Source organism: Hermetia illucens, chromosome 3 (genome assembly GCF_905115235.1).
Source record: "Hermetia illucens chromosome 3, iHerIll2.2.curated.20191125, whole genome shotgun sequence".
Taxonomy (NCBI): Eukaryota; Metazoa; Arthropoda; class Insecta; order Diptera; family Stratiomyidae; genus Hermetia; species Hermetia illucens.
This window is the reverse complement of record NC_051851.1, coordinates 52620310-52648133: the sequence shown is the minus strand read 5'-3', so window position 1 is coordinate 52648133 and position 27824 is coordinate 52620310. Positions and strand designations below refer to the sequence as shown.

At 45.3% G+C, this 27824-nt stretch overlaps 1 protein-coding gene across 3 annotated transcripts; it reads right to left on the bottom strand.

Annotated features, from left to right (window-relative positions):
* Window positions 1-1847: 1847 nt before the first annotated feature.
* Window positions 1848-26368, bottom strand: LOC119653192 (trypsin-3-like). Of its 3 annotated transcripts, none has more exons than XM_038057751.1 (7): window positions 26133-26368; window positions 25962-26075; window positions 25758-25895; window positions 17579-17692; window positions 17391-17522; window positions 2287-2474; window positions 1848-2077 (listed from the first exon to the last, which is right to left on the bottom strand). In XM_038057751.1, exons 1-7 carry the CDS (start codon window positions 26256-26258, stop codon window positions 1990-1992), a joined length of 900 nt encoding a protein of 299 aa, XP_037913679.1. In that variant the 5' UTR covers window positions 26259-26368; the 3' UTR covers window positions 1848-1989. The 3 variants fall into 3 exon arrangements, with proteins under 3 accessions (XP_037913679.1, XP_037913680.1, XP_037913678.1); XM_038057752.1 differs by lacking the exons at window positions 17391-17522; window positions 17579-17692 and adding exons at window positions 17871-18002; window positions 18067-18180 and having other exon boundaries at window positions 2281-2474; window positions 26133-26367; XM_038057750.1 differs by lacking the exons at window positions 17391-17522; window positions 17579-17692 and adding exons at window positions 17871-18002; window positions 18067-18180 and having other exon boundaries at window positions 26133-26367.
* Between the last annotated feature and the right edge of the window lie 1456 nt (window positions 26369-27824).

Sequence of the window (27824 nt, the reverse complement as noted above, 5' to 3'; positions counted from 1 at the left end):
CTGTAAGCCCCGTCAGGGTTATTCCTTTTATAGGCTTCTTCACTTTTGCTGTTTATTGATCTCGCCTGTACCTTATCCTTCACTGTCTTTGATATTAGTCGAGATCTCAAAATTGACGAGCTTCTTTTGAATGGATCCCTTCCTTGTTCCTGGAGCACCTCCTATTGTCGCGCACCTTGAACATATGCTGTGGGTGTTATTACAGTTTTTATCGTCGAACGATCTCCCTTCAGTTTACCTTTGTTTGGTCCTGTTGCTGGTGTTCTCGGTAAGGTCGTACCTCGCTTGAACACCTTCTCCAGATCCAAATCACTTGTAACCTTGTGTCGTCCACCACCGGCTTACTGTCTGTCGCACGCACTTTTCTGGGAAACGGCTATACCGATTGACACGAAAATTGGTGAGAAGGTGAAAACTGTAAACGCCCATATATGTGGTGAGTGATATCTTCTACGTTGACCTTAAGCATACATGCAAAAGCGGAGTGTACATTTTTTTCACCGAATATAGTCATGTTGGGCATCAAATGAAAGGTCTCGATAGGTACTTTTCGAAGCCGCTTATAGTTTTGACATCCGTTAGCAAGGCATGGAGTGGAAGGGGCGGAAAGCGATGATTTCTTTAACGGACCCATTCCCAGAAACTACCCAACCAAAAAATCTGAAAAAAATAAAAAGCTACCTCTATATGGTGTCCAGGCCTCAAAATACTCACCAGATCGATATCTGCTCAAATTAACTTAATAATAGTATATTACCATATTTTTGGGAAAATTGACTAAAAACCCCCCCTAAAAGTTTATCCGAGAATTATAAAAGTTAGTTGTAGTATAGAATATAATAAGAAGCATGTTATCCCTAAGTTTGACCAAAGTCGTGTAAATGTACTGCCACTAAATATCAATGTCACACTAAGGCGACTAAGGCACTAAGGGTCTGACATGCCAAATGCATATACATAACGGGCTACATACAAATGGGGTAGCTTTGTACTCAAATATACTCACAGAAGAAGCGAACAAAATCTGCGATCAATTCTACTAACGTAACGCACAGGTTGATGGGTATTTAAATCCTCTAATTCTTCACCATCCAGAGAATTCTAGGGGCCACGTGATCGATTTAAAGACCTGCTTGTCTAAGTGGCATGTGGCAATATACGACACGGTGGCTAAACTGTTGTTGCGTTAGGTGGCAATATGGCAACGAACGAGTTGGCCAGAAAGGAGCAGGGACGCCGCTATACGGCCAGAGCTATATGTGGGGTCTGAAATCGATTCCTGGTTACTACGCTGGAAAACGAAAAAGAACGTCTGAGAAACTGTACTGAGCAAACTGACAAAGGATGGAACAGCCCGGGGTGTTCATACGGCGATACAAACATAAGTGCTTGAAAGATTTTTTAAACGTCGACAGAAAGAACCTTTGGATCATAGAAGGAATACTTACTGATCACTCTAAGATAAATTATCAGCGGTGGAAGTTAAGGACATCAACGAACACTGGCTTTTGATTTTATGAAGCGAGTGACAAGACTTCCATACATGATCTAAGACAATGTCCAACACTTGTGCGAAGCAGGTTCGGGGGGGGGGGAGAGTATTTAATACCAGATACCAGAATTAAAAGCTTTGAAGTAGGAAACGATAAAGTTCTTGGCGATTATAAATTACATGAACGGCATACTATAAGTATACTATAAAGGGACAGTAAAGAGACATACATGGTTTTTTAGTAGACAGTGCGACAATCCCTGACAATATTATTATGTGCTCCCTGAATTTATTCATTACCATGTTTTTGGTTGTCCAATATACACTTCTGACCACAAAAAAGTCAAACAATATCTTTTGCTTATATGGTATTTTATGACTTTATACACTGAGCTTTTCAAACATAATAAATAATTTATATGTACGAGTTTACTTTTCATCACGTTAGCATCAACGCGACAAACCATATTCAAACATACGCCCCTTCGCAATTAGTCTTATAACAACCACAGGTATGCCAGTAAAATAAAAATCGATTCAGTATATGACCTTGACCCACCGCTGCCTGCTTTTCGTCCAATAGCACTGTTGAAAAAGAAAAAGTATTAAATCTAGGCGATTAGAGGGGAGGACTTCTGGTATCGTGCAATTGGTTTTCGATGGTGAGCTAATTTTAAAACCCTCGCTTAGAGTTGGGTTATTTTATCAAAATCAGTTAGCGACTTTTGAAAGCGAAAACATATTGCATGAAACCACCTTAATAATAATATTAAAAGCAATGAAAATACTATTACAGTCTTCGGCCTTCGGGCAATGGTAGAGGTATTTCACCGTCCCCCTCCCACACCAAAATACTTTTAATCCAAGGTCCAAGCTGTATAATATCACCAAAAGTGGCACCAGCTCCTGTGCATTCATTAAAGCTACCTGCGTAGATTCCACGTAAGTAACCATTACAATAAAGACCACCACCTTCGTCGCCCTACACAAAAATCAATTAGTACAAAATATAAAAAATATAACTAGTAGATCGGTAGAATGCCATAATTCAGTGCGGATAGTTTACGTCCCGTTTAAATTTGTTTGACGTTGCTTTCAAAAAGACTACTTTACACATCCTTTTTGTATTAGCTACCTTCGAGCTCAGCATGTATTTTGAATAGAAACACTAAATTTAGAACGAGAAAAATATGAATATGGCTGAGGTATTTGGCAGGCTGAAATGGTATTATTTCTCTTAAATTAGAGCGGATCCTCTCTCGAGGAACCTGGTAATCTACGGCCAAGAATAAAATTAGGGATACTTAGTGGACCCCAGGTTGTCGGAATTAGGCGACAAGTTACACTGATCTGATTTCAGACTTTTTTCAACCGGTTTCTGATTAAGTTCTAGGATTCTTATAATTGTCCTACTATCATTATAAATTTGAACTGCAAAAAGCCTACATAGATTTTGACTCTACCGTTGACTCCATATTATTCTACTGTATCCAAAAAGCAAGACCAATTTTCAATTTAAATCGCTTGGGTGAATCGCACATCTAAAATTATTTTCTAACCTGGCAGCATTGCAACAGACATCTGCGCCAAATTTCATACCAAAACATTCGTCACATCTCGTTTCACCCTTTTTTTTTTTCTTAACACATTCAATTTATTTTGTTTGATTTTGTTACATGTAGTTTATGACTAAAATTAATACTAGACTTATCTCTAACAGCTTAACTTTACCTAGAAATTAACATTTTGCTTAATACTAGACTTAATTTACGGTGGTATTAATTTATCCTATGGCTAATGCTAAAGAGGGGAAAGTCAGGAAAAACCCCTCTTATGTTGTTGTTTGTTCGTTGGATAATTGTGTTGCATGAATGGATGGAGGAAGGATACATATAGGGGAAGGTGGTGTTATTGGGCGGTGAAGTAGACGAGGCCAGGGCGATGTCGATCGTATGGGCGGTTGAATATGATCATCTTTCCGCCGCGATAACTGCTGTTTTGGGAGGAAAGGGTTAGGAGGTCTGAAGGGAGGGGATGGTGGCGGTATGTGGGGTTAGTGTTATGGTTGCGTATGTGGGAGTAAAACTGGATGAGGTTGTTTTCATGGGCTTGACATTTGATGAGGAATTTGGTTAGTGAGGTAAGGAGGATCTGGTCTATGCGGGCGCACTTTACCTCGTCGTAGACAGCTTGGTTGGAGTGGATATTGGACTGGGAAAGGGAGAGGCGGAAGAACCTCCTTTCGCGTACCCGAAGGCGCTCCATTTGAGCTGAGGAGACGTCACACCATGCGACGAATCCATATGTAATTAAGGGACGGATTAGCTGCTTATAGCAGTAGAGTTTCACTTTAGGGAGGATGGCGGAGTCTTTCTTAAGGATGGGCCATAGGGTTTTTAGTCCTGTTAGGGTCTTTGAAATGATGGAATTTACCTGGGGTATGGGTGATAGGCGGGTATTGAGGGTTATTCCCAGGTATTTAGTGGATTTGACGGAGGGAATGGTGGAAGGTCCGATCTTGATAGTGAGGTTGCGGGTGTCGGCCAGCATCTTGCGGGTAAAGGTGGCTCTACCGCGGAAGACGATGGCTTCGCATTTGCAGGGGTTGAGTAGGAGTTTCCAGGATTGGAGGAATTTGTTGAGGGTTTGGATTGAAGTATTGATGCGGTTTTGGGCGGATTTTATTCTCCGGGAAGAGGTGTAGAGGATCAAGTCGTCAGCGTATTGGATGGTTTTGACTGCTTGGGGGGAGTTGGTAGGGTGCTGGAGTGGGATATCGGCGGTGTATAGGGAGAAGAGGGTTGCTGACAGAACTGAGCCTTGGGGGATGCCTGCGGGAGGACTGTAAGGGTCGGACAGGGTATCGTGGATACGGACTAAGGATTGGCGATCAGACAGGTAGTTAAGGATGAGTTTGCATAATTGTGGGTGGAATTTGAAAGTGTGGGAGAGTTTGTAGGTGAGGCCGTCGTGCCAGACCGCGTCGAAGGCTTTCTGGATATCGAGGAGGCAAGCTGTGGTGGGGATGTTGTTGTTTAGTTGGGATAGGATGTCGGTTTTGAGGACTAGGAGGGCATGTGAGGTGCCGTGGCCGCGCCTGTTGGCAAACTGGAAGGGGGGGATAATGGCGTGGTCGGTGATGTGTTGGAGCATGATATCGTGGATGACGTGTTCAAAAATTTTCGATGTCACGTTAAGGAGGGAGATGGGGCGGTAGCTGCCCGGGGAAGCTGAAGGCTGGTCCTTTTTTAGGATTGGGACGATGTGGGCTCGTTTCCATGGGGTGGGAAAGTGTGCAGAGAGGAGGCATTGATTGAAGAGTTGGGCGAGAAAGGGGCTTAGGGTTTTGGCGCATTTTTTGAGGATGATGATGGGGATGTGGTCGGGTCCGGTAGATTTTTTATTATTTCGGGAGAGGATAATGGATTCAATTGTTTGGGGTGTGACGGCTTGTATTGGTAAGCAGTAGGGTGTTGTAGGTTCGGATGGTGGGATCGGGAATTCGGTGTGGATGGCTGGCGTGGTAGTGATGTTGTGTATGTGTTGGCGCACCGCTGTTTCTGTGGGTGGGTCGGACAAATGTTGGGTGGTGTGGTGGGCGGCTAGAAAGCTGTTAGCAATCAGGTCGGCGTGGGCTTTGGGTGAGGTGTTGTGTGGGAGGACGCTGGCTGAGCGGGGTTTGGCTAGTCGGGGGCAGGTACCCCGGAGTTTATTGCATGTTTGCTGATTAAGCGAGATGTTCGCCTGCTTTACCGCGTAGTGATCAGCGTATAGCGTCTGGATCTGGGATTGGATGCGTTGTGTGAGGGAGTGGATTTGTGACTTGAGGAAGTTAAATTGAGGAGCGTACCTGTGCCTGTGGAGTTGGCGTCGTAGGGTTGATTTTTGTTTGATGAGGTCTAGGATGTGTGGTGGCAGGGTGATTAGGCCCTGGTAGTTTAGTGGTCTGAGAGGGATGGTTTCGTTGCAAGCCTTTTGTGTGGATTCCGTGAGCTTTTCCACGGCTGAATCGATTTCGGTAGGAGACGGATTGGACGGGAGGCGGATGGTCGAGAGTTTGTCGGCTAGGTTGTAGTTGAGGCGTTGCCAGTTAGTGGCAGCGTAGTTGGGAAGGAATTTAGGCTGGGATTTGGGGAGGCGGTCGGTGATATTGAAGTGGAGAACCACTCCGTCATGATCGCTCAAGCCGGGGATGGTGGGGAGGTCTTGGGGGGAGGTAGGCGTGCTGGGGTGTACGAGAAGGTGGTTGCTTACCAGGAAGAGGTCGATGAAGGAGTGGGTATTTTGCCTGTGGTAGGTGGGTTGGTTGGTGGGGAGGAGGGTGAGCTGTAGAGGGTGGGAGTGTTGTGAGTACCAGTTGGCTAACCTATTGCCATTGGCATTTATCGTGGTGTTATACCAGGTGTTATGTTTGGCATTTAGGTCGCCCCCTAGTACAAGGGAGAAACGCTTGTTTCGGCTGACTGGGAGGGCTTTGAGGTGTTGTGTAAGGTTGGAGATGTCAGCGGGATTGAGAGTTTGGTCGGGGCAGTAGAGGCTACCTACGAATGTGATGGAGGAAGGTGTGGCAATGAAGACAATGGTTAGCTCCATGGATGGGGCAATAGTGTTTGGGATGTAGATCCGTTGAGCGTCTAGGGGATTTGCCACTAGTATGGCTGTGCCTCCGCCTGGGCGGTCAACACGGTCGGAGCGGAAGGTGGTATAGTTGGGGATGTGTAGCTTATGCCTTGGGTGCAGTTTGGATTCTGTGAGGAGGAGTAGGTTAGGTTTGTGGACGGACAAGAAATTAGTTAGATCGTGACGTTTTTGTCGACTGACCACCGAATTTACGTTCAGTAATACCACTTTAGTGGACATTACTGGGGGACACTTGGCAGAGGAAGGAGAGGAGAGCGAGTCTCTTCTCCATCGGCGAGGAAAGGGAGTTGTATGTGGGGAGGAATGAGGTGAGTTGGGAGGCTAGTTGGGTGGTGGAGGTGTTGAAGAGGGAGTGGATCTCGGAGTCGAGGTCAAAGGTGGGGACTGGGCGCGAGGCGTTCCTGGCCATCGCAGCGTAAGAGAGTGGTGGGGACGTAGGGTTGTACGGGGCGGGGACCTGAACGGGTTTTGGTTGGGGACCGGGTTTGGTTGGTGGAGCAGGGTTATGCTTTGTGGGGGGTGATTGTTGTGTTTGGCGGGCGCGGGCTTGCACGAACATCGGGCAGTTGCGATAACTAGCCGGATGAGTGTTGGCTCCGCAGTTGATGCAGGATGGATTTTCTTCCTGCTTCTTTGGGCATTGTCGTGGCCCGTGAGGGGTGTTGCATTTAACGCAACGGTAAGCCAGATTGCAATTTGACGCTGCATGCCCAATGCGCTGGCAGTTCCGGCATTGGGTGATTTCGTGTAGCTGGACGGCTTCGAACTTCACGATGCAGTGAAACATCGCCCTGGCTTTCGTGAGAGTGGCCTGCTGGAATTTGGGGGAAAACGTTACAAGGAAGAGGTGGAGGGGTTTCGCGTTTCGTCGGGAGGAGCTAGTCTCGTATTGACGAACGCTGATGGCTTCGGAGATGCCGAGGCGGTGTAGCTCCTTGAGGATTTCATCGGGAGAGTATGTATAATCTAGTCCTCGGAGGACTAGGTTGATTGGTTTGAGGTGTGACGGAGTATAAGTGAAGAAGGGGTGGTTTCCTTCTTTAAGTAGGTTTTTTGCAGAATCGTAATCTGCCTGGGAGGTGGCGAGGACGTGGGTTGAGCGTATTGATGTTTTTTTAAGGGATATATTGTTGGGGATTGTGGACAGAATTTTGTTAGTGATATCTTTAGTGGTTGTGGGGTCAGCGCGGATAATTAGCGGCGGGAATTTTTCCTGACTTACCCTTGGTGGGGTGGATTTGGCTGGTTGAGCGGCTTGCTGCGTGGTTGTGGTGGTTGTTATCGGGGTGTGTGTGGTTGGTTGTTGTAGTTGTCGGGCTGGATGTTCGGTGACATTCGTTGTTGTTGTCGTTAGATGGGGTGAGGGTGTAGATGCTATTACTGAGGCTATTTTTTGTTGTGGCTTCGGTGTGGAAATTTCCATTTCTGCCATCGACCGTTCTTCTTGGTTCTCATGAATTGATGTAGTTGCTGTATTGGGTTGCTGAGATGACTTGTTGAGGGCGATGGTAGATTCCACTAATGAAGAGCTGAACAACGCAGAGAGCCGGTCGTACCGGCTTGTCATCTCCTTCAGGGAGGTTCTCAGTTCTTCGACCTGTCTCCGCAGGGCGGCGACATCGTCTTGATCGTCGTCTGACGTTTCGCGAGCCATGTCCGACTCGCTATCTTCTCGGGCGGGTTCCCGACTGGCTTCGGGACTTGATGGAGCTTCGCTTTCGCTGTCCCCAAGGGGGTGAATCCTCTTGGGCTCAGGATCCATCCCCTGGGGCGACAGTGACCTGTCCTCAACCGGGCGCTTTGACATAGCGCCTCGCCACTGAATGTTTGATCGAAAACACTACGGTCGCGATCGTGTTTTGTTTTGTTTTTCACTCCGCACTTTGGATTTTTCACTCGGCACTTTCGTGAGCACACGTCCGATCGTCTCGGACGCTTGAGACTGACCCTCGTTTCACCCTTGATTTTGTACCACAAGTGCATTTGATGATTTTTACCATGCCTATTTATACTGAACGGAGAACTTCCATTAAGTTTTATTTCGGATGCAGAAACGACCAGGATGGTACAGAAACACTTCGGATACCATACTTGTTAGAAGGGGATGTTTATAAGTGAGATAAAGAGTCCAAAAGAAAGTCGTGGAAGTGTTGAAGACGAAAAGCGTTCCGGACGGCCAGCAGCCCCTGCCGATGAAGAATACGCCAAGAAAATCGGAGAACTTGTGCTTATCAATAGACGAATGAGCATTAGAGATCTTACTGATGCTATTGTTACTTCAAAAAGATCCCACCATATCACACCATTTTGAAAGATATTTTGGCCTGACACCTGTTAACTCTCAGCTGGTGTCAAAAGCGTAAAATTTATTCGAAAAAAGCTCTCGCCCTTCTTGACTTTATCGCCACAACCACCATATTCGCCTAATCTAGCACAGTGTGGCGGAAGATGACTTCAATAATTCGGAAGCTCGGCGCTCCAGTTATGAAAAGTATAGTTGGAGTTATTCCATTATGCTAAATCTTACCTGATCTACCCGACCAAGAAAATGCATCCAATATCGTTAAAAGCAAAATAATCGGATTGAGTAATCAGCCTCAAGGGCATCCGCCTCAGTTGACAAGGCAGGACGGGCCCTGATCCTGTCGAGAAATGGGCAAGAGTTCTTGACGCCTGGACGACGTCAGGACGTAGGTACGTATCCGCACGCTAAATACTGAAGCTTAACTGGAAAGACTGAGGAATTCGCAAGAATCCTTGGGAAAAGGTGCATTGATATCTGCGCTCTACAAGAAACCTGATGGTCTGGTGCCAAAAGCTGCGACACAGAGCGCGAACGCGGTAAAAATAGCTATAAATTTCTCTATTTTGGTAACCTACGCACTCCATACGGTCTTAGTCTCTGAGAAGGTTTCATGATGCTATTAAACAAGTCGAACGACTAGATAACCGGCTGATGAATCTCACTATTATATTAGCCGATCCCACTATTCATTAATTCATCGCGTACGCACAACAAACAGATCGACCTTATCCCAAGAAAGATGTCTTCCGGCAACTCCTCGATGAAAAGACCTGCAACGTGTCTGTTGATGACTACTACATTGGCATTGCAGGTGACCTTAATTGTCAGGTGGGTGAAAAGACAGACGGTAACAGGTGCCACTGGGGAAAGGGGTATGGAGCGCGCAATGAAGTTGGCGAGCATATAATTGATTTTGGGGACACCCATAACTTTGTACTTATGAATACATGATTCATCAAACGATTGTCTCATCTTCCAATAATTTATAGTAGAAGTAGTAAAACCCAATCGACTATATTCTCATAAGACGCCGACATTTTACCACCGTCACTGATTTCAAAGCCATTCCCTATGAGACCATCGCACCTCAACATCGGCCGTTGATTGCTGACTTGCGTATCAAGCCACCGATAAAACAGCGTGGGGAACGCATTGGCCCAAAGTGCATTAAATGGTCGCGGTTCCATGAGAAGAAAGAAGAAATGATCTTACTTGCCCGATTACCAACAATTACGAATGTGGAAGAATTGTAGAACTCAATGAAAGACACGATCCACAAAGCGGCCTCTGTAACCCTCGAGGTTACCAAGCCAGCGGTATATCAACCGAGATACTTGGCTTTGGAATGACGATGTTGAAATGAAGGTTCGTGGAAAGAAACGCACAAGTTTCTCGACGATAAAACGCTGGCCAATTCATCGTCATCATTGCTCTGTATCAGCTGACAGAGGTACTACGGGACGCCATTGAAACAAAAGAAATTGCACTGTGCGCGTTTTTGGATATCGAGGGAGCATTCGATAACACATCGCACACAGAGATACAGGATGCCCTGAGCCGCAAAGGAGTGGGAAACACCCTGGCATTCTGGATGGGCAAAATGCTAGAAAGCAGACAAATAGAGGTACAAACAGGTACAAATTCTATTATCATGAACACCACTCAAGGCTGTCCACAGGGCGGAGTACTATCGCCGCTGATGTGGAGTATGGTAGTGGATGAACTCCTGGACGTGTTAACTAATACTGGAATACAAGTCCAGGGCTACGCGGACGACATTGTTCTAATCTGTAGGGGCAAATATGAAGATACCCTATGTGATAGAATCCAAACTGGATTAAGGGTTACTAGTGCCTGGTGCAGGAAGGTGGGACTGCGGATCAACCCAACCAAAACCACCATAGTACCATTCACTAGGAGGCGTAAGCTGGATCACCTGAAAGCCATAACATTACATGATATGGAGGTGAAACGAGAAACAGAGGTCAAATACTTGGGAATCACGCTAGACCAAAAATTACTCTGGAAGACACATGTCGGAAACACTTGTCGGAAAGCCACGAGGGCTCTGATGACTTGCAGATCCATAGCAGGAAAAAAATGGGGTTGTAGCCCGAAGATACTACTTTGGATATATACTGCAATAGTAAGACCAATGATTACCTATGGAGCGGTAATCTGGGCAGAAAGAACCCAACTCAGCACACAAGCCAGGGAATTACATAAGCTCCAAAGGCTGGCTTGCGTGTGTATCAGTGGGGCAATGAGGACATGCCCAACGGCATCCCTGGAGGTCCTTCTGGGATTAACCCCTCTCCATCTGCACATACAGATGCAGGCAAGGAGATCAATATTCAGGATGGCCGGTAGCATGAGTGAGGCGGGGAGCTGCCTAAATCGAAGGAAGATTGATATCCTTTCTAGGCGGTATCCCGAATTACTGATACCGAGGGACAATATGACAACGAGGTTTCACTTCGATAAGAAGTTTGAAACACGTTGGAGTAACAAGACAAACTGGGAAAGCGTGGCTGTGACATACGGCTTAAACCAGCAACTGATTACTTGGTACACTGACGGATCCCTCACAGCAGAGGGAGCGGGTGCCGGTGTCATTGGTCCAAGGAAAATGTACTTTGAGCCAATGGGCAGGTACACTAGCATATTCCAGGCGGAAATTTACGCCATAGACAAATGTGCCTCCTTTAATCTGCAAAGGAACTACAGGGGGCAGAACATAGCTATTCTCACCGATAGCCAAGCAGCGATCAAGGCACTTAGGTCCAACCAGGTGAACTCTAAACTGGTATGGGAATGCCTTGAGAGACTGAATACACTCGGCTCGTCCAACAAGGTCTGGATACTTTGGGTTCCAGGCCATGCTGGGCTGGAAGGCAATGAGGCAGCGGATGAACTAGCCAAGAAGGGAGCAGGGATGCCTTTATACGGGCCAGAACCCTTCTGTGGAATCGGAAACGGTTTCATGGCTATGAATCTAAGAAACGAAGAAAAACGGTTGAGGGAACTATATTGGGCGGGCCTACCAGGGATGGAGCAGTCCAGGGTGCTTATTGGGGGATACGAACCCATGCGCACAAAGGATTGCTTACACCTCACCAAAAAGAACCTCCGAATCATAGTGGGAATTCTCACTGGTCATTGTCGGCTGAACTACCACCTAGGGAAGCTAGGGATATCTACGGACACTGCCTGCAGGTTCTGTGAGGAGGAGGACGAAACCTCTATGCACGTCCTGGGACAGTGTCCAGCACTTGTGCAAAGTAGGTCGGTACATCTGGGAGAACACTTAATACCAGATGCAAAGCTGAAACTTCTGGAAGTGGGGAACATACTAAAGTTCCTAACGGTTACTGGCCTGCTTGAGATACTATGATCAACAGGTACACTATAACCAGTAAAAGGGGCACAATAGTTCTTCAAGGACGCGGTGCGACTTTCCCTTAACAAAATAATAATAATAATCGTCATCATCAACGGCGCAACAACCGGTATCCGGTCTAGGCCTGCCTTAATAAGGAACTCCAGACATCCCGGTTTTGCCCCGAAGTCCACCAATTCGATTCATCATAAGCCGGGTCTGCCTCGTCTTCTTTTTCTACCATAGATATTGCCCTTATAGATTTTCCGGGTGGGATCACCCTCATCCATACGGACTAAGTGACCCGCCCACCGTAAGCTATTGAGCCGGATTTTATCCGCAACCGGACGGTCATGGTACCGCCCATAGATTTCGTCATTGTGTAGGCTACGGAATTGTCCATCCTAATGTAGGGTGCCAAAAATTCTTCAGAGGATTGTTCTCTCGAACGCGACCAAAAGTTGGCAATTTTTCTTGCTAAGAACCCAAGTTTCCGAGGAATACATGAGGACTGGCAAGATCATAGTCTTGTACAGTAAGAGCTTTGACCCCATGGTGAGACATTTCGAGCGGAACAGTTTTTGTAAGCTGAAATAGGCTCTGTTAGCTGACAACAACCGTGCGCGGATTTCATCATCGTAGCTGTTATCGGTTGTGATTTTCGACCCTAGATAGGAGAAATTGTCAACGGTCTCAAAGTTGTATTCTCCTATGCTTATTCTTCCCGTTTGACCAGTGCGGTTTGATGTAGTTGGTTGGTCTTCGGTGCTGACGTTGCCACCATATATTTTGTCTTGCCTTCATTGATGTCCAGTCCAAGATCTCGCGCCGCCTGCTCGATCTGGATGAAGGCAGTTTGTACGTCTCGGGTGCTTCTTCCCATGATGTCGATATCGTCAGCATAGGCCAGTAATTGGGTGGACTTGAAGAGGATCGTACCTCTTGCATTCACCTCAGCATCACGGATCACTTTCTCGAGGGCCAGGTTAAAGAGGACGCATGATAGGGCATCCCCTTGTCGTAGACCGTTGTTGATGTCGAATGGTCTTGAGAGTGATCCTGCTGCTTTTATCTGGCCTCGCACATTGGTCAGGGTCAGCCTAGTCAGTCTTACTAATTTCGTCGGGATACCGAATTCTCTCATGGCCGTGTACAGTTTTACCCTGGCTATGCTATCATAGGCGGCTTCAAAATCGATGAAAAGATGGTGCAACTGTTGTCCATATTCCAACAGTTTTTCCATTGCTTGCCGCAGAGAGAAAATCTGATCTTTGGTATGGGCCAATGATGTTCTGGGCATATGGGGCTATCCGGCCTAGCAAGATAGTGGAGAATATCTTATAGATGGTACTCAGCAACGTGATACCTTTATAATTGTTGTGCTGTGTCGTATCTCCTTTTTTATGTATGAGCCAGATAATGCCTCGTTGCCAACCGTCAGGCATTGATTCGCTGTCCCATACCTTGAGCACTAATTGATGAACCACTTGGTGTAACTGGTCGTTTCGATATTTAACCAATTCGGCTGTACTTCCATCGGCTCCTGGCCACTTATGATTTTTTAGCCGATGAATTGCACGGTGGTGGCAGTATTTGTTCGTCGTCTTCAGTTGGCGGGACCTCCAACTCGCCGATGTTCTGGTTGTTCAGTAGCTCATCAAAGTACTCAACCCATCGTTCCAATATGCCCATTCTGTCGGAAATCAGATTTGCCGCTTTGTCTCGGCAGGATGAGCATCGAGGTGTATAAGGCTTCATCCTGCTGATTTGTTGGTAGAACTTCCGCGCCTGGTGCGGTTGCTCCCTGTGCTTTTCGAGTTCACAGACTTGTTGGTTCTCCCAGGCTTCTTTTTTCCGTCTGTGAAGTCGTTTCTCCGCTCAACGGAGTTCGTCATAAGTCTCTGCGCGTGCCCGCGTTCTTTGAGATTGCAACATTACTCGGTAAGCAGCATTCTTCCGTTCCGTTGCTAGTTTACATTCATCGTCAAACCAGCCGTTCCGACTCCTTTTGCGGTTGGGGCCAATTATGTTTGTGGCCGTATCCATGATAACGTTCTTCCGGTGGTTGTGAAGATCATTTATTGATGCTTCATCTCCAGGTCCTCTGTTGACTGCGGTTATTGCGGCATCCATTTCCCTCTTATAGGTGTCGCGGAGGGCTGTGTTGTGGATGGCTTCAGTGTTAACCCTCACCTGATTGTCAGAGGGGATTCTAGGTGGTATTGTTATTCGAGCTCGGAGCACCATGCCAACGAGATAGTGATCCGAGTCTATATTGGCCCTCCTATATGTTCCCACATTCATCAAGGCTGAAAAGTGGCGGCGTTCGATCAACACGTGGTCAATTTGTTTGAAAGTGGTCCGTCTGGAGAGGCCCACGTATGTTTGTGGACCGCTTTCCGCCAAACCAGGTACTTCCAACAACCATTTCGTGTGACCCTGCTAATTGAATAATCCGCAGTCCGTTATCATTTGTTTTTTTCGTGTAAGCTATGGGAGCCAACGTATCGCCTGAATACGGGCTCCTTCCTTACTTGGCTGTTAAAATCCCCAAGTATGATTTTGATATCATATCTTGGACAGGCTTCGAGGGTTCGTTCCACTGCCTCGTAGAAGGTATCCTTCTCCGACTCTGCAGTCTCCTCTGTAGGGGCGTGAACGTTAATGAGGCTTATATTTCTAAACTTGCCTCGCAAGCGCAGACTGCATAGCCGTTCGCTTATGTTTTCAAAGCCGATAACAGGACGTTTCATTTTTGGGCTGACTAAGAAGTCCGGATAGCTGAGTAGTTAGAGCACAAGGCTGTCGTACGGAAGGTCGCGGTTCAAATCTCGCTGGTGGCAGTGGGATTTGTATCGTGATTTGACGTCGGATGCCAGTCGACTCAGCTGTGAATGAGTACCTGAGTCAAATCAGGGTAATAATCTCGGGCGAGCGCAATGCTGACCACATTGCCTGCTATAGTCTACTGTAGTGTACCGTTACGGTCTTGAATGAAGTGCTCTAACACACTTCAAGGCCCTGATCCAATATGGATTGTTGTGCCAACGATTATTATTATATTAAGAAACCTACTCCGAGCACATGATTTACTGCATGGCCACTATAATATATGGCGTAGCGGCTCTTCCCCAGGAAACCGATCCCTGTCCAACCCATCTCCTGTAACGCTGTTATATCAGCCCTATATTGGGACAGGGTATCGGCTAGCTGCTTATCAGCTTCATCTCCGTACAGGGAGCGCATGTTCCATGAGAAAATGCGCAAATCGTTATTGCGTTATCGGTGCCAGGTTCGTTGTATAATCCGTCCAGTCCGAGGCTCCTGTTGTGGCTTCGTAACAAGTTCTTTTCCATGTAGGGTTGTCAGCCCTACCCAACCCCTAACCTGGAGGACCAGTTGGTACCATTTGTCCCGTTCTTAGGCGCAGGAGACTTGCCTTCATCCTTCTCCGTCTGCAGTTTTTTGTTACGAAAGATCTCCCAGCGGTCACCACGTGGAGGCGGAGATAGGGTTTGGTAGTAGAGCTGTTGGTGTTGGTTCAGCAGGCATTCCCCAGGTTTCATGCTCCATCGTGGGTACCAAGCCACGTTTCGCCCCGAACCTATACTATCCTGTGTATGCCAACCGGGAACCCCTTAAGAATGTTTCACCCGAGCGGACCATTACAAAAATCTTTACGAAAAACTGGACACTCTGAATGACGAGAGAGATCTGTATCGATTTGCCAAAAGCAGACACAAACGGGCACAGGTTATCAAACAGTTCTGTTGCATTAATGACAAGGACGATACTTTGCTTACCAACCGTCGTGCCGCGGTCGATAGATGGTGAGAATATTTCAAGCAGATTTCAACTGAAGAATTTATTCATTCTCCATTTCCACAATCATTGCCGACATTTCGAGCAGTTCCACCTGTCAGCGAAGCTGAAATCGAAGAAGCAATGAAAAGAATAGAATCGAGGAAAGCCACAGGAGCTGAAGATATTGTATCTGAGCTCTGGAAAACGACGAGCTGGGACCCAACAGTGTGGATCAGTAAATCCATTAATCGGGTTATTCAGGAAGGTAGAACACAATTTGACTGGCATGAAAGAACCACAGTTCCAATATGGGAAAAGAAAGGTAATCGTATTCGCGAAATCATTGAAATAGGTCTTGTCAAGAACTGAGGAACTACTGATGCAATATACGCTGCGTGGTTACTCATAGAGGAAAACTCAGAGAAGCATTGCCTGCTTAACTTTGCATTTCTGGAGAGAAAGCGTTTGACCGTATGCCACACGAACTCATCTGTACCCTCTACGACAACACTTAGTGCTTAGTGGTTCAATTGCTCCACCACGATCCGAAAAGTAAATTTGTGTAGTGGGTGTATCAGGACCGCTTCGTGTCTCTGTTAGTGGTCATCAAGGAATCGCCCTTTCAATACGCATCTTTGTTCATGTTATGGACACTACCATACAGGGCATCAACGTCCACCGCCCTATACACTGCTTTATGCAGATGATGTTTTGCTAGCGTCTAAAAGCAAAAATGATCTCGAGCAACTTGTCCAAAAAAGGAATGATCGTCTTATGCAACACGGTTTCAGATTGAATCTGAATAAAACTGAATTTTTGATGACCATTCCCCATGAAACAAGTACAATCACTGTCAGTGGTAGTCACCTACCCAGAACTGGACGATTTAAATATCTCGATCCAATGCTATCAGCGAATGAGGAACTACATTATGAAATTGTATGTATGTCCACCCTGTCGCCTTCTGTGGTTCTGAATGTTGGCCGACTACAATGAACGTCGTCTTGTGGTAATGGAGACGAAGATGTCGCGGTGTACTTGTAGCGTAGCACGCCTTGATCACATCCGAAATGAGGATTTTCGCGTTCAATATGGGGTTGCATCGATCTTGAAAAAATTGGAAGACAGGCGTCTTTGATTCACTCGCCAAAATTGGTCTGAACATCGAAATCGATGGTAAGTGACCAAAAGGCCGACCGAAACAACGGTGGTTTGATATCCTGCATGGTGATTTGAAAGCCTCACGATAACATCAAGATTAGGCTTTTGATAAAATGAGATGGAGCAACCGACCACGACGAGCCGACCCTGCTTGTGAACGGAAAAAAGGTCGACGAAAAAGAAGAAAAGATGAGACCGTCGTCATATTCACTTTGGAAGCAAAAATGGACCCTATTACTGCTGCGCAGGATATTGAAACTACTTGGGGATGGTGCATGTTTTTCTTTAGACAGGGCCGTAGAGAGGAGATCTGGGTCCGGGTGGCATTATATGCACCAATCAGGCCCGGGTTGAAGTTTATATCTTCTTACTGTGTTCAAAATTTTGTGTTTCGCTTAATATCTTCATAAGTATCTACCAATGAAAATATTTTTCAAAATCTCTATGATGTCCATTGCTTAAAAATGTACGTAACTTGATTATTAGACCGGGATCATAGATGAAATGAAATGAATTTTCACTGCATTAGTTCCCAAGCCACTTTTAAACTACTCGACAAAATTATGGCAAACTACAGATTTTGATATTGTTAATCCATATCCATATACCTTACAAACACCTTGCTTTTCAGATGTAGAGATTGCACACATTGTTTTTTCGGCACAATTTCCGCAAACTGTGAAGTCAACGACGAAAAGCTCCGCATAATAGAGCCTATCACTTAACTTTGGTGGAGTGTTCTAAAAAAGAGCGGTCATGAAATGAAGATAGCTTCCTGGTTACCACGAAATAATACCCTAATACTTCCTATCCCCCAACCTGGCGTGAAGCAATGATGATACTTTTCTTTATCAGGGGTTGCCATTTGCACTGGCGCTAATTCTGAATTTCTCGCAAAACCTGCAATTAGCTGAAGAAGAAGCAGCTTAACCTTTATATGCAGAACGAAAAAAAAACAAATAATGGAAACCTGCACAATAATCGAATAAATTCGTGACCAAAATCACTAATATCTATTCCTCCGAGACCACACTACCAGTTCTGAATTATGGCAACCTAAACTCTTGTTAATCAAGACTCATTCGTACCTCACAAGGACCTTCCTGCATGCTAGGATGCATGGCGCATAGCGTCTTTTCCGCGCAGTGGCCGCATGCTACGATGTCTACTATGAAAAGTTCACTATAGTAAAGACGATCTGCAGCTGTTGGCGCTTTGTCCTATATTTATTGGCAGCAGAGTATAGCCTAATTGTTTGAATGGAATTCGGTGGTGCAAATATACCTTTATTGATCCAACTCCCCATCCTGGAACATAGCACTCTGTACTATTTTTATTCACCGTGCGTATCATAGCCACAGGTTCAAGGTACTTATTTTGTATGAAGGCCATAGATAACTAGAATGGGAGCACAATCAACTTATATTCTACCACTGAATTAATCATACATGTTTTCATAAGGTTTAAAACCAGCTCTTATGTGACAAATATTTAGGAAGTCTTTTGAAATATACTGTACAACAAAAAACCAAGAATATTAATCCAGAATTCGTCTCGGTCCGATAAACGGTTCCCATTGACCACTATTGGGAGCAAGATCCAAATTATATAAAAATCGGTGAATGATTATACACTACCATATAAAGGTTATCGCCCTGATTGTTGTAAGAGGCGACTAAAAGGGATAGAAATTTGTGAGCTAGCAGCCTGGAAATTTTAAAACGTACCGTTACTGAGACGTCAACAACGCCTCGGATAGTGAGCTCAGGGCAACGACACAAACGGACTATGATTGGTTCTTCATCTGGACTAAGCAAAGTAGGGTGCTGAGACTCTGAAAAGTGTTCCTCTCCCTCATGCCACACTACCGGCAATATCGCGCGCGAATCTGATGTCGAGCTGCTTCTGACTTCCGCCGCAAGGCGCGCTCTTTTGTCCTGGGAACCGGTTTCTGACAGACTTCTAACCGCAAGATTCCGGTCCAGATTAAGGAGCATCACAATTGTATAATACTAAGCATCAACCGAGAGTTCCGATATACTGGAGGAGGATGCCTTCTACGTGCAATTAAACGCTGTTGAGGGGAAGCTTCCTAAAGGTGATATTGTGATCGTGATGGGTGATCTGAATGCCAAGGATTTGACAAAACCTTGCTCGGGCATATGATAGGAAAGCACGACTGTAACGGTAATGGTGGGATGTCGCGTCATCTGTGGAACATTGTTCGAGCACAGAGCCTGTAATAAGGCCAGTTTGGTTTCAACTGACCGACGCCCCACGAGAAATCAGATCGACTACTTCGCAATTATCAGTAAATTTAAGAGTTGTCTTCTGAATGTGGGTAACAAGAGACGCGCTGACGTCGACTTCGAAAGGGATCACCATCTGATGGTCGCTTGCGTGTTGCGTTGGGTTGTGTTGTTGTAAGGTTGGAGAGCTGCGATCCCCTGACTTCAATATCGACTGGTTATATGACCAAGCTATAGCCCGACAGTGGGAGAGGTATTTTGCTGATCGGGTGGTAGATCCACTGAGTAACACGTCTGAGAATATTGATGAAGATTGGCCATTACGTTCACTTGCGTGTTGCGTCCGCCACTTGTCGTAAGGATGGGGAGCTGCCACCTCGTGAGCTCAATATCGACCGCTTGTATGATCTAGATATCGCTCGACAGTGGGAGGGTAATTTTGTTGATCAAGCGGCAGATCTACTGAGTAATGTACCTGAAAATATCGATGAGAATTGGGCTCCCATCAAAAATGACGTCAACGTCTGCTGAACCAACACCAACAGCTCTACGACAAAACCCTATCTCCACCTCCACATGGTGACTGCTGGAAGTTCTTTCCTAACGAAAAGCTGCAGATGGAGAAGGATGAAGGCGAGTCTCCCGCGGCTTAAAACGAAACAAATTGTGCCATCTGGTCTTCTAGAATGGGGGTTGGGTATGGCTGACAACCCTTTACGGAGCCGATACCGTCTCCCAATATAGAGTTGATATTAACAGCGTTGCAGGAAATTCGTTGGACAGGGACCGGTTTCATGGAGAAGAACCAATACACCATATATTATAGCGGCAATCCAGTAAACCATGTGCTCAGAGTAGGTTTCTTAGTCACCGAAAAAATGAAACCTGATGTTATCGACCTTGAAAGGCTATAAACCCTGCGCCTGCGGGGCAAATTTAGAAATATTAGTCTTATCAATGTTTACGCCCCTACAGAAGATACCGCAGAGTTGGAGAAGGATACCTTCTACGAAACAGTTGAACGGACCTTCGAAGCGTGTCCCAAGAATGATATCAAAATCACACTTGGAGATTTCAACAACCAAGTAGGAATGGACCCCACATTCAGGCGATACGTCAGCTCCCATAGCTTATCTGGTTTGCGCCGAAAATGGTCGACAAACAAACGTGGGCCTTTCCAGACGGGACCACTTTCAACCAAATTGACCACGGACTAATCGAACACCGCCATCTCTCGGCCTTGATAAATGTCAAAACAAAAAGGGGGCCAACATAAACTCGGTCACTATCTTGTTAGCATGGTGGTACTTGGCCCCAGCCGCACAAAAAGTCGGAACGGCTGGTTTGACGAAAAGTCTAACCTAGCAACGGAAAGGAAGAAAGCTGCATACCGAGTAATGTTGCATTCTCAAAGAACGTGGGTACACGCAGCGACGTACCAAGAACTCCGTCGAACGGAGAGGCGACTTGACATAAGGAAGCCTGTCAGAACCAACAGGTCTGTGAACTCGAAAAGTACTGGGAGCAGCCACACGTGCCGCGCAAATTTGACAATTCAGCAGGAGGAAGCCTTATACACCTCCATGCTCGTCCTGCCGAGATAAAGAGACAACTCTAATTTCCGACAGAATGGACATGGAGCGATGGGTTGAGTATTATAATGAACTGCTTTACAGCCAGAAAGAAACAGTCCGTGCAATTCACCGGCTTAAAATCCATAAGTCGCCTGGAACCGATGGGATTACAGCCGAATTGGATAAATATGGAGGCAATTACACCAAGCGGTTCATCAACTGATGCTCACGGTGTAGGACAGTAAATCAATGCCTGACGGCTGGCAACGAGGCATTCCCTGCCCCATATGTAGGAAGGGAAATATTACACAGTGCAGCAATTATAGAGGTATCACGTTGCTGAGTACCATCTATAAGTTATTCTCTGTTATCATGCTAGGCTGGATAGCCTAATACGCCCAGAGCATCATTGGCTCATACCAAAGAGGCTTCACTCCAGGCAAATCAGCAACAGATCAGATTTTCTCTGTGCGGCAAGCGATGGAAAAACTGTTGGAATATGAACACCAGTTGCACTATCTATTCATCGATTTTAAAACCGTCTATGATAGCATAGCCAGGGTAAAACTGCACACGACCATGAGACAATTCGGTCCACCCAACTACTGGCCTTCGCTGATGATATTGACATTATGGGAAGAACAGCCCGAGATATACAGTCTATCTTCACTCAGATCGAGCAGGCGGCGATTGGCGCGAAATCTCGGGCAGCACATTATTGAAGGTAAGACGAAGTACATGGTGGCAACGTTAGCGCCAAAAAGCAGGAAACGAACGACATCGAAAACAATAAAGATAAGAGATAAAAACTTTGAGACCGTTGAAAATTTCTCTTGTCTAAGATGGAAAATCACAACCGATAACAGCTATGCCAATGAAATCCGCGCACGGTTGTTGGCAGCCAACAGAGCCTATTTCAGTTTGCAAAAACTGTTCTGCTCGAAACGTCTCACCATAAGGTCGAAACTCTTACCGTACAAGACAATGATCTTGCCAGCCCTCATGTATTCCTCAGAGACTTGGGTTCCTAGCAAGGAAAATTCCGAATTCTTGACCGCGTTCGAGAGAAGAATCCTCTGAAGAACTTTTGGTGGCCTACATGAGGATGGCCGATTCCGTAGCCTACATAACGACAAAATCTATGAGCGATACCATGACCGTCGAGTTGTGCGTAAAACCCGGATCAATAGGTTGTGGTGGGCGACTCGCTTAATCCGTATGGATAAGGATGATGCAGCCCGGAAAGTCTATAAGGGCTATAAGACCCTGCCTGAGATGGAGCGATGGGGTAGGTCAGGACGCCAGACAGCTTTTAGGGATATCGAAATTGTGATCACTGCGCAAAACAGGGGTGTCTTGAGTTCGTTATTAAGGCCGGCCCAGACCAGATACTGGTTGTTGCGCCGTTGATGATGATGATACCGCCTCATGAAAGAGCCTGCAGGTGATCGCAAATTTTTCGATGGTCCTGTGAAGTATGTCAAGGGTCGGTTCTATGCTAGTGTGCAAAAGCTCCAAGCTTTCGCCAATACCTGTCTGCATCGTATCACCGCAGTGCGCTGAACTGACATTATTTCAAACGAAGAACTTGGGTGGGCGCACAGGCTTGAGACTCGTACGCAATGTGATCGGGAAACGAAAGTGGCAGTGGATAGGTTACACTGAAAGGAGCGGCGACAATTGCATTGCGGGCTACGCCATCCAGTGAAATCCACTCTCCGAAGATGGCCGGCGTGTAGGTCACCCCAAGTGTACTTCGTACAGAACAGTAGAGGACGAGCGTGATTGTCTCGGAAAGTCGCGAACAATGGCACGTAGGTGTGGTGACGCGCTATACCCCACCAGGTTGTCAGAATTATCATAATCATGTAATTTAGAAGAAATGACAAGTGAAGCTAATTACGTCCAAAACATTACAATATACAATTTAATCAAACCGAAAAGCATATGATTCAGGTAAATGATCAGATGCAATTGATTCAAGACGGTCTTCCAAAAATTCGTTATTTAGTATTTAAAATATTGTAATCAGCGTAAAAAAGAGTAATAAGAGGAACAACAACTGATCTAAGAACTACGGTAGCTTAAAAATCGTAAAATTGGGGTGAGGAGCTTTTCTAGTATTTAGGCCATTAATAAGGTGGCATTAAGAAACCAATATCACCGATCTAAAAGATGTTTGACAGAATAGGCAATCACATGCATCGTTACTGAACAACAAAGTTAAACTCTGCAAATAACTCCCGATATGACAACAAATTAAAAGCTACCTCCTTCGACATAGATTCTATGCATAATGCAATTTTGGTGGTCGAACCATCATAAGGATCACACCCCATATTGGGTGCACGACTAACGTTAATCCTGTGAATTGCCCACTATATAGTATTTCAACGTTTGCAGCTCCGCTATCGAATCCTGTTTACACATCCACATGACGTTAATGTCCAATAATGGAAACACCGAACAAAAAGGGTTGAAGGTGAACCTTCCATGCCTTGAAAGGAAAAAAAATATCCCAAGTGGTCTCCTGAATGCAGGTCAGTGAAAAATTATAGAAAGCATGTGGTGCGTCCTTGCAAAGGGGTATTTTATCCCAGAAGCAAGTACCAAAGTGCCTCAAGGACATAAAATTCAGTTAGTGAAACTGAAACCGATCTCGATATGGGCAGCTACATAAAGAATACAAAGAGGCTCGGAAGAAATTATATGAGGCCGTCATAAAAAGTAAGAGCGAACAATTTAAGCGACTGTGTAACGAAGTTGGCGCGGACCGCTACGGTGGCGCCTACAGGACAATAATGTCAAAAGTCAAAGGCAAATTCTCTTCACCGATTTCTTGCCTTAATCTGTTTAATGAAATAGTGAAATATATTTCTACTGTCAAATAGAGACTACTGAAGCTCCCATGGTAACTAAGCGTGAGTTCCTAGAAGCTGCGAATAAGACTAGTGGATCGCATTTCCAACAAAGCCCTTATGGTAGCAGTTAAAATAGCGCCAACTATGTTTGTCGGGGAATTCATCACGTGTCTTGAAGAGGTAGAAGCTAATACTAGCTGCCAAGTCAAATAAAAAACTTTGTCCTACAGGCCGATATGCCTTCTAAATAATACTGAAAATTACCTTGCTGGCTAGCACAGCTAAGGCCGCACTTAACGCGGATAAATTCTGTGTAATGAATACTCGACATGGAGAACGACTTCAATTCCGCGAGATGAGGCAAAATACTTGAGTCCCTATTCCACTTAAGCTGAACGAAGTACCTGGTTCGTACTGATGTGGACTTCTTAATCGATAGGCTTTTGTGCTGCGAATGAAATGATGCAAAATCCGACAAGGGCTCATCCTAGACCCCTTCTTGTGGATAATTATGTATAACCGAAGACTGACGCTACATCCCCTATTGGTGTGGTCTCCATTAGTTTCGCGGACGACATTGGAGTAACGGTTATTGAATACCTCCTCGCAGAAGTCGAAACTCATGTGAATGAAGCAGTTTATGACTTTTCCTGGAGATCGCTGGTCTATCGCTCGCAGAACATAACCGGGAGATAGTACTTGTTACCCAGCGGAGAAAGTGCAACAGAAAGTACATGTTAACAAATTTAGGTCGTCCAAGGCTGAGCCTTCGACTCCTTATTTCGAGAGTGGTTAGTTCGATTGATCGAGAAAAACTGGAGCTGCGTATTGCATAAGTGCACCATAGACATGTTGCGCTTGGAGAAAAATATCCGACGAAGCAACCCGCTTGATATCAAGAATGACCCCTCTTGATATTTTGGCGAGAGAGAACAAAATATTTATAACCAAGCATATATAACCGGAGAACCTTCGGCCTGACCTTACCGTGCCACAGGGGGTAAAGCATGGCGCACCTCCTCCCATACTCATGGGAACTATGTGAGCACTACAACGAAACAAACCAAGAAATTAAACAGCAAACAAGCGGGACCCCGTTTTGCAGACAAATTGCCACATCAGCCGAACACTAAGAGCCAGGTGATTACACCCAAGAAGGGAGAATTTGGGAAGTCAGGCGGTGGGCCAAGGACTACATTGGCCTACTGCGAAGACCATAAGCAACTAAGGTCCCCGCTCAAACAGTAGGGACAAGTAAGGGTACGTCTGAGGTCAGCATATCAAACATCAGTGGTGAAGGTGCTAAATGGTATCGCCGTTATTTGAAGTTAGTCCGGAACCAGAAGTGGCCCTTATGAAGGCTTAGGCAGAACCAAACCTTGAGCATTAGGGCCAAAAAGCAGAGAGCAACGGAGATTGGTTCCGCGAACTGAGTAGCAGAGGTATAATATTTTGGAATTACACTAGCCCAGAAATAACTCTGGAAGACACATGCTGGAAGACTTGGAGGCCCATAGCAGAAAAAAATGGGAGTGCACCTCGAAGATACTTGTTTTAGCGATGCACTGCAAAAGCAAAGCGAGTGATTACCTATGGAGAGGTAAAGAAATCAAAGGAAAATTGATATTCTTTTTTGATAATATCCTGAATTACTGAAACCAATGAATAATATTACAACATGGTTTTATTTCGATAAGAAATTTTAAGTACATGCGTGTTAGAGGGCAAACTGGAAATCCTGAAATACGTGAGAAACTGAACACGTTCATCTTGAACAATAAATTCGGAATACTTTGGGTTCCAGGCCTTATTAGATTAACAGGCAATGAGATAGGGGACGAACTGGCCCGGAAGGAACGCCTCTACGCGGACCGGAACTCGTTCTCAGGAATCGGAAAAGGATTCATGGTTACGGCATTGAACAACGAAGAGGAACGACTGGGCGAACTATACTACCAAGAATAGAGCAGTCCACGTTGCTCACGGGAGAATACGAACCCAAGCCCCCTAAGGATTGTTTAAACCTCATCAAGAAAAGCCTCTGGATCATAGTGGGAATACTCACTGGTCACATTAAACTAAATTGGAACATGGAAGATAGGGAGGTCTTCAGACTCTGTCTGCAGGTTCTATGTGGATTAAGGTTCTATGGATTAAGGCACCTGAGAGAATACTGAATACCGGAACAAATAAAATAATGATGATTTACCAAATTACAATTTGCTGAAAATAAAAATGAAGAGAGAATAACATGCAATTATAGTTTAAATTTGTGTTTTGATTCTACTCACCTTAAGGACTGCAACGTTATATGCCCATCTGTCTATTTTTGGATTGTAACTTGGATGAATGATGATCATGTCTACGTCACGGAATTGTCTAGAGCCTACCGTAGTTTCATATAAACTGACATCACCACCCATTACCGACTAAAATGAAGAGAAATAGAATAAACTCTTCTGCTATTCCTTGTTGTACTTATTCGCATCCTTTACCAGTTTATCGGCAGCAAGACCATCGATGCACACAGCCGCCGTCACAACATGAGTTTCTTCTACTAAGGAACCACCGCATTTATGTAAATTTCTTTTTTTAAGGCGAATTTGGACCTAGTTCAACAGGAAGCAGATCAGGGGAGTGTGGGAACACCATGTAAGTACCCCTACCTGAGACGCGAAAAGACCAAGTGTTGCTGGCTCTCCGTTGAGAATTCTTCCTTCCCGACATAGGACAGTATGTAAGCTATAAACAATAATAAACAATAAACATAATATATAACTTAATTCTGCCATATCTAGTTACGAAAAATTTGAAGCTATATTGGAAAGGAAAGAACTTTTGATAATTCTCCAACGTTGTGAGTTACATCGAAAAATGGAAAATAGAGCGCAAACGTCAAACAAACTTCGACTATGTTTAGAAATTTTATTCAAACTACAGTGGATATAAAGCATGTTGAAAAAATTTCGGAAAAAGCAAGTGGAAAACCGGAAGCTTGATGTGTCAGATATGAAAGGTTTTGTGTATTTATTGTGTAAGTATATTTGAGTGCAGAGCTATTCCATTTGTACGTAGCCCGCAATGTTTTTGAATTTATCAATTCATCATAAATATGAAGGCGACCAATGACACCAGTCAGTTCATAGACTTATGCTCAAGACGTGAGAAAGCGAATCAATACCTGAGGACAGCAACGATGTATTATCTGCCCCATACATAAAAAGAGAGCTATCACATTTTCTCTCTGCGGCAAGCGTCGACTTTAAGGCCACCTATGATAGCATAACCAGGGTAAAACAGTACACGGCCATGAGAGAATTCGGTAACCCGACGAAATTTATAAGGCTGACCAGTGTGCCAGGCTAGATAAAAGCAGCACGATCACTCTCGGGGCCTTTCGACATCAACAACGGTCTAAGACAAAGGAATGTCCTATAATGCGTGCTCTCTAACCTGGCCCTCGAGAAAGTGATCCGTGATGCTGAGGTGAATGCGAAAGCCACAATCCTCTTTGAGTCAACACAACTACTGGCCTATGCTATCGACATCATGAGAAAAACAACCCGAGACCTACAAACGGCTTTCGTCCAGATCGAGCAAGTGGCGCGAGATCTTGGGCCGCATGTCAATAAAGGCAAGACGAAATATATGGTGGCAACGTCAGCACCAAAAACCAACTAACCAAAGACATCAAACCGCACTGGTCAAACGGGAAGAATAAAGATAGGGGACTACAACTTTGATATCGTTGATGATTTCTCCTAGGGTTGAAAGTCACAACCGATAACAGCTACGATGATGAAATCTGCGCACGGTTGTTGGCAGCCGACAGCCAACAATGATCTTGCCAGTCCTCATGTATTTCTCGGAGACTTGGGTTCTTAACAAGAATAATTGCGAACTCCTGCCCGCGTTCGAGAGAAGAATCCTCCGAAAAATGTTTGGCCCCCTACATGAGGATGGACGATTATGTAGCCTACATAACGAGCAAACCTATAAGGGATAGCACGACCGTCTGGTTGTGGATAAAATCCGGTTTTACAGTTTGCGGTGGGCGGGCCACTTAATCCGTATGGATGATCCAGCCCGGAAAGTATATAAGGGCAATATCTATGGTAGAAAAAGAAGACGAGGTAGGTCAGGACGCCAGACAGCTTTTAGGGATATCGAATTGGTGGACCTCAGCGGGATGTCTGGAGTTCCTTATTAACGCAGGCCTAGACCGGATGCCGGTTGTTGCCCCGTTGATGATGATGGTGCTGTATATAATATTACAAATTTTTATGACTCTAGGAGAAACTCAGGAAGAGTCCCTAGTTAATTTACTATTATTGACTCAATTTAAGTAGATTTCGGTA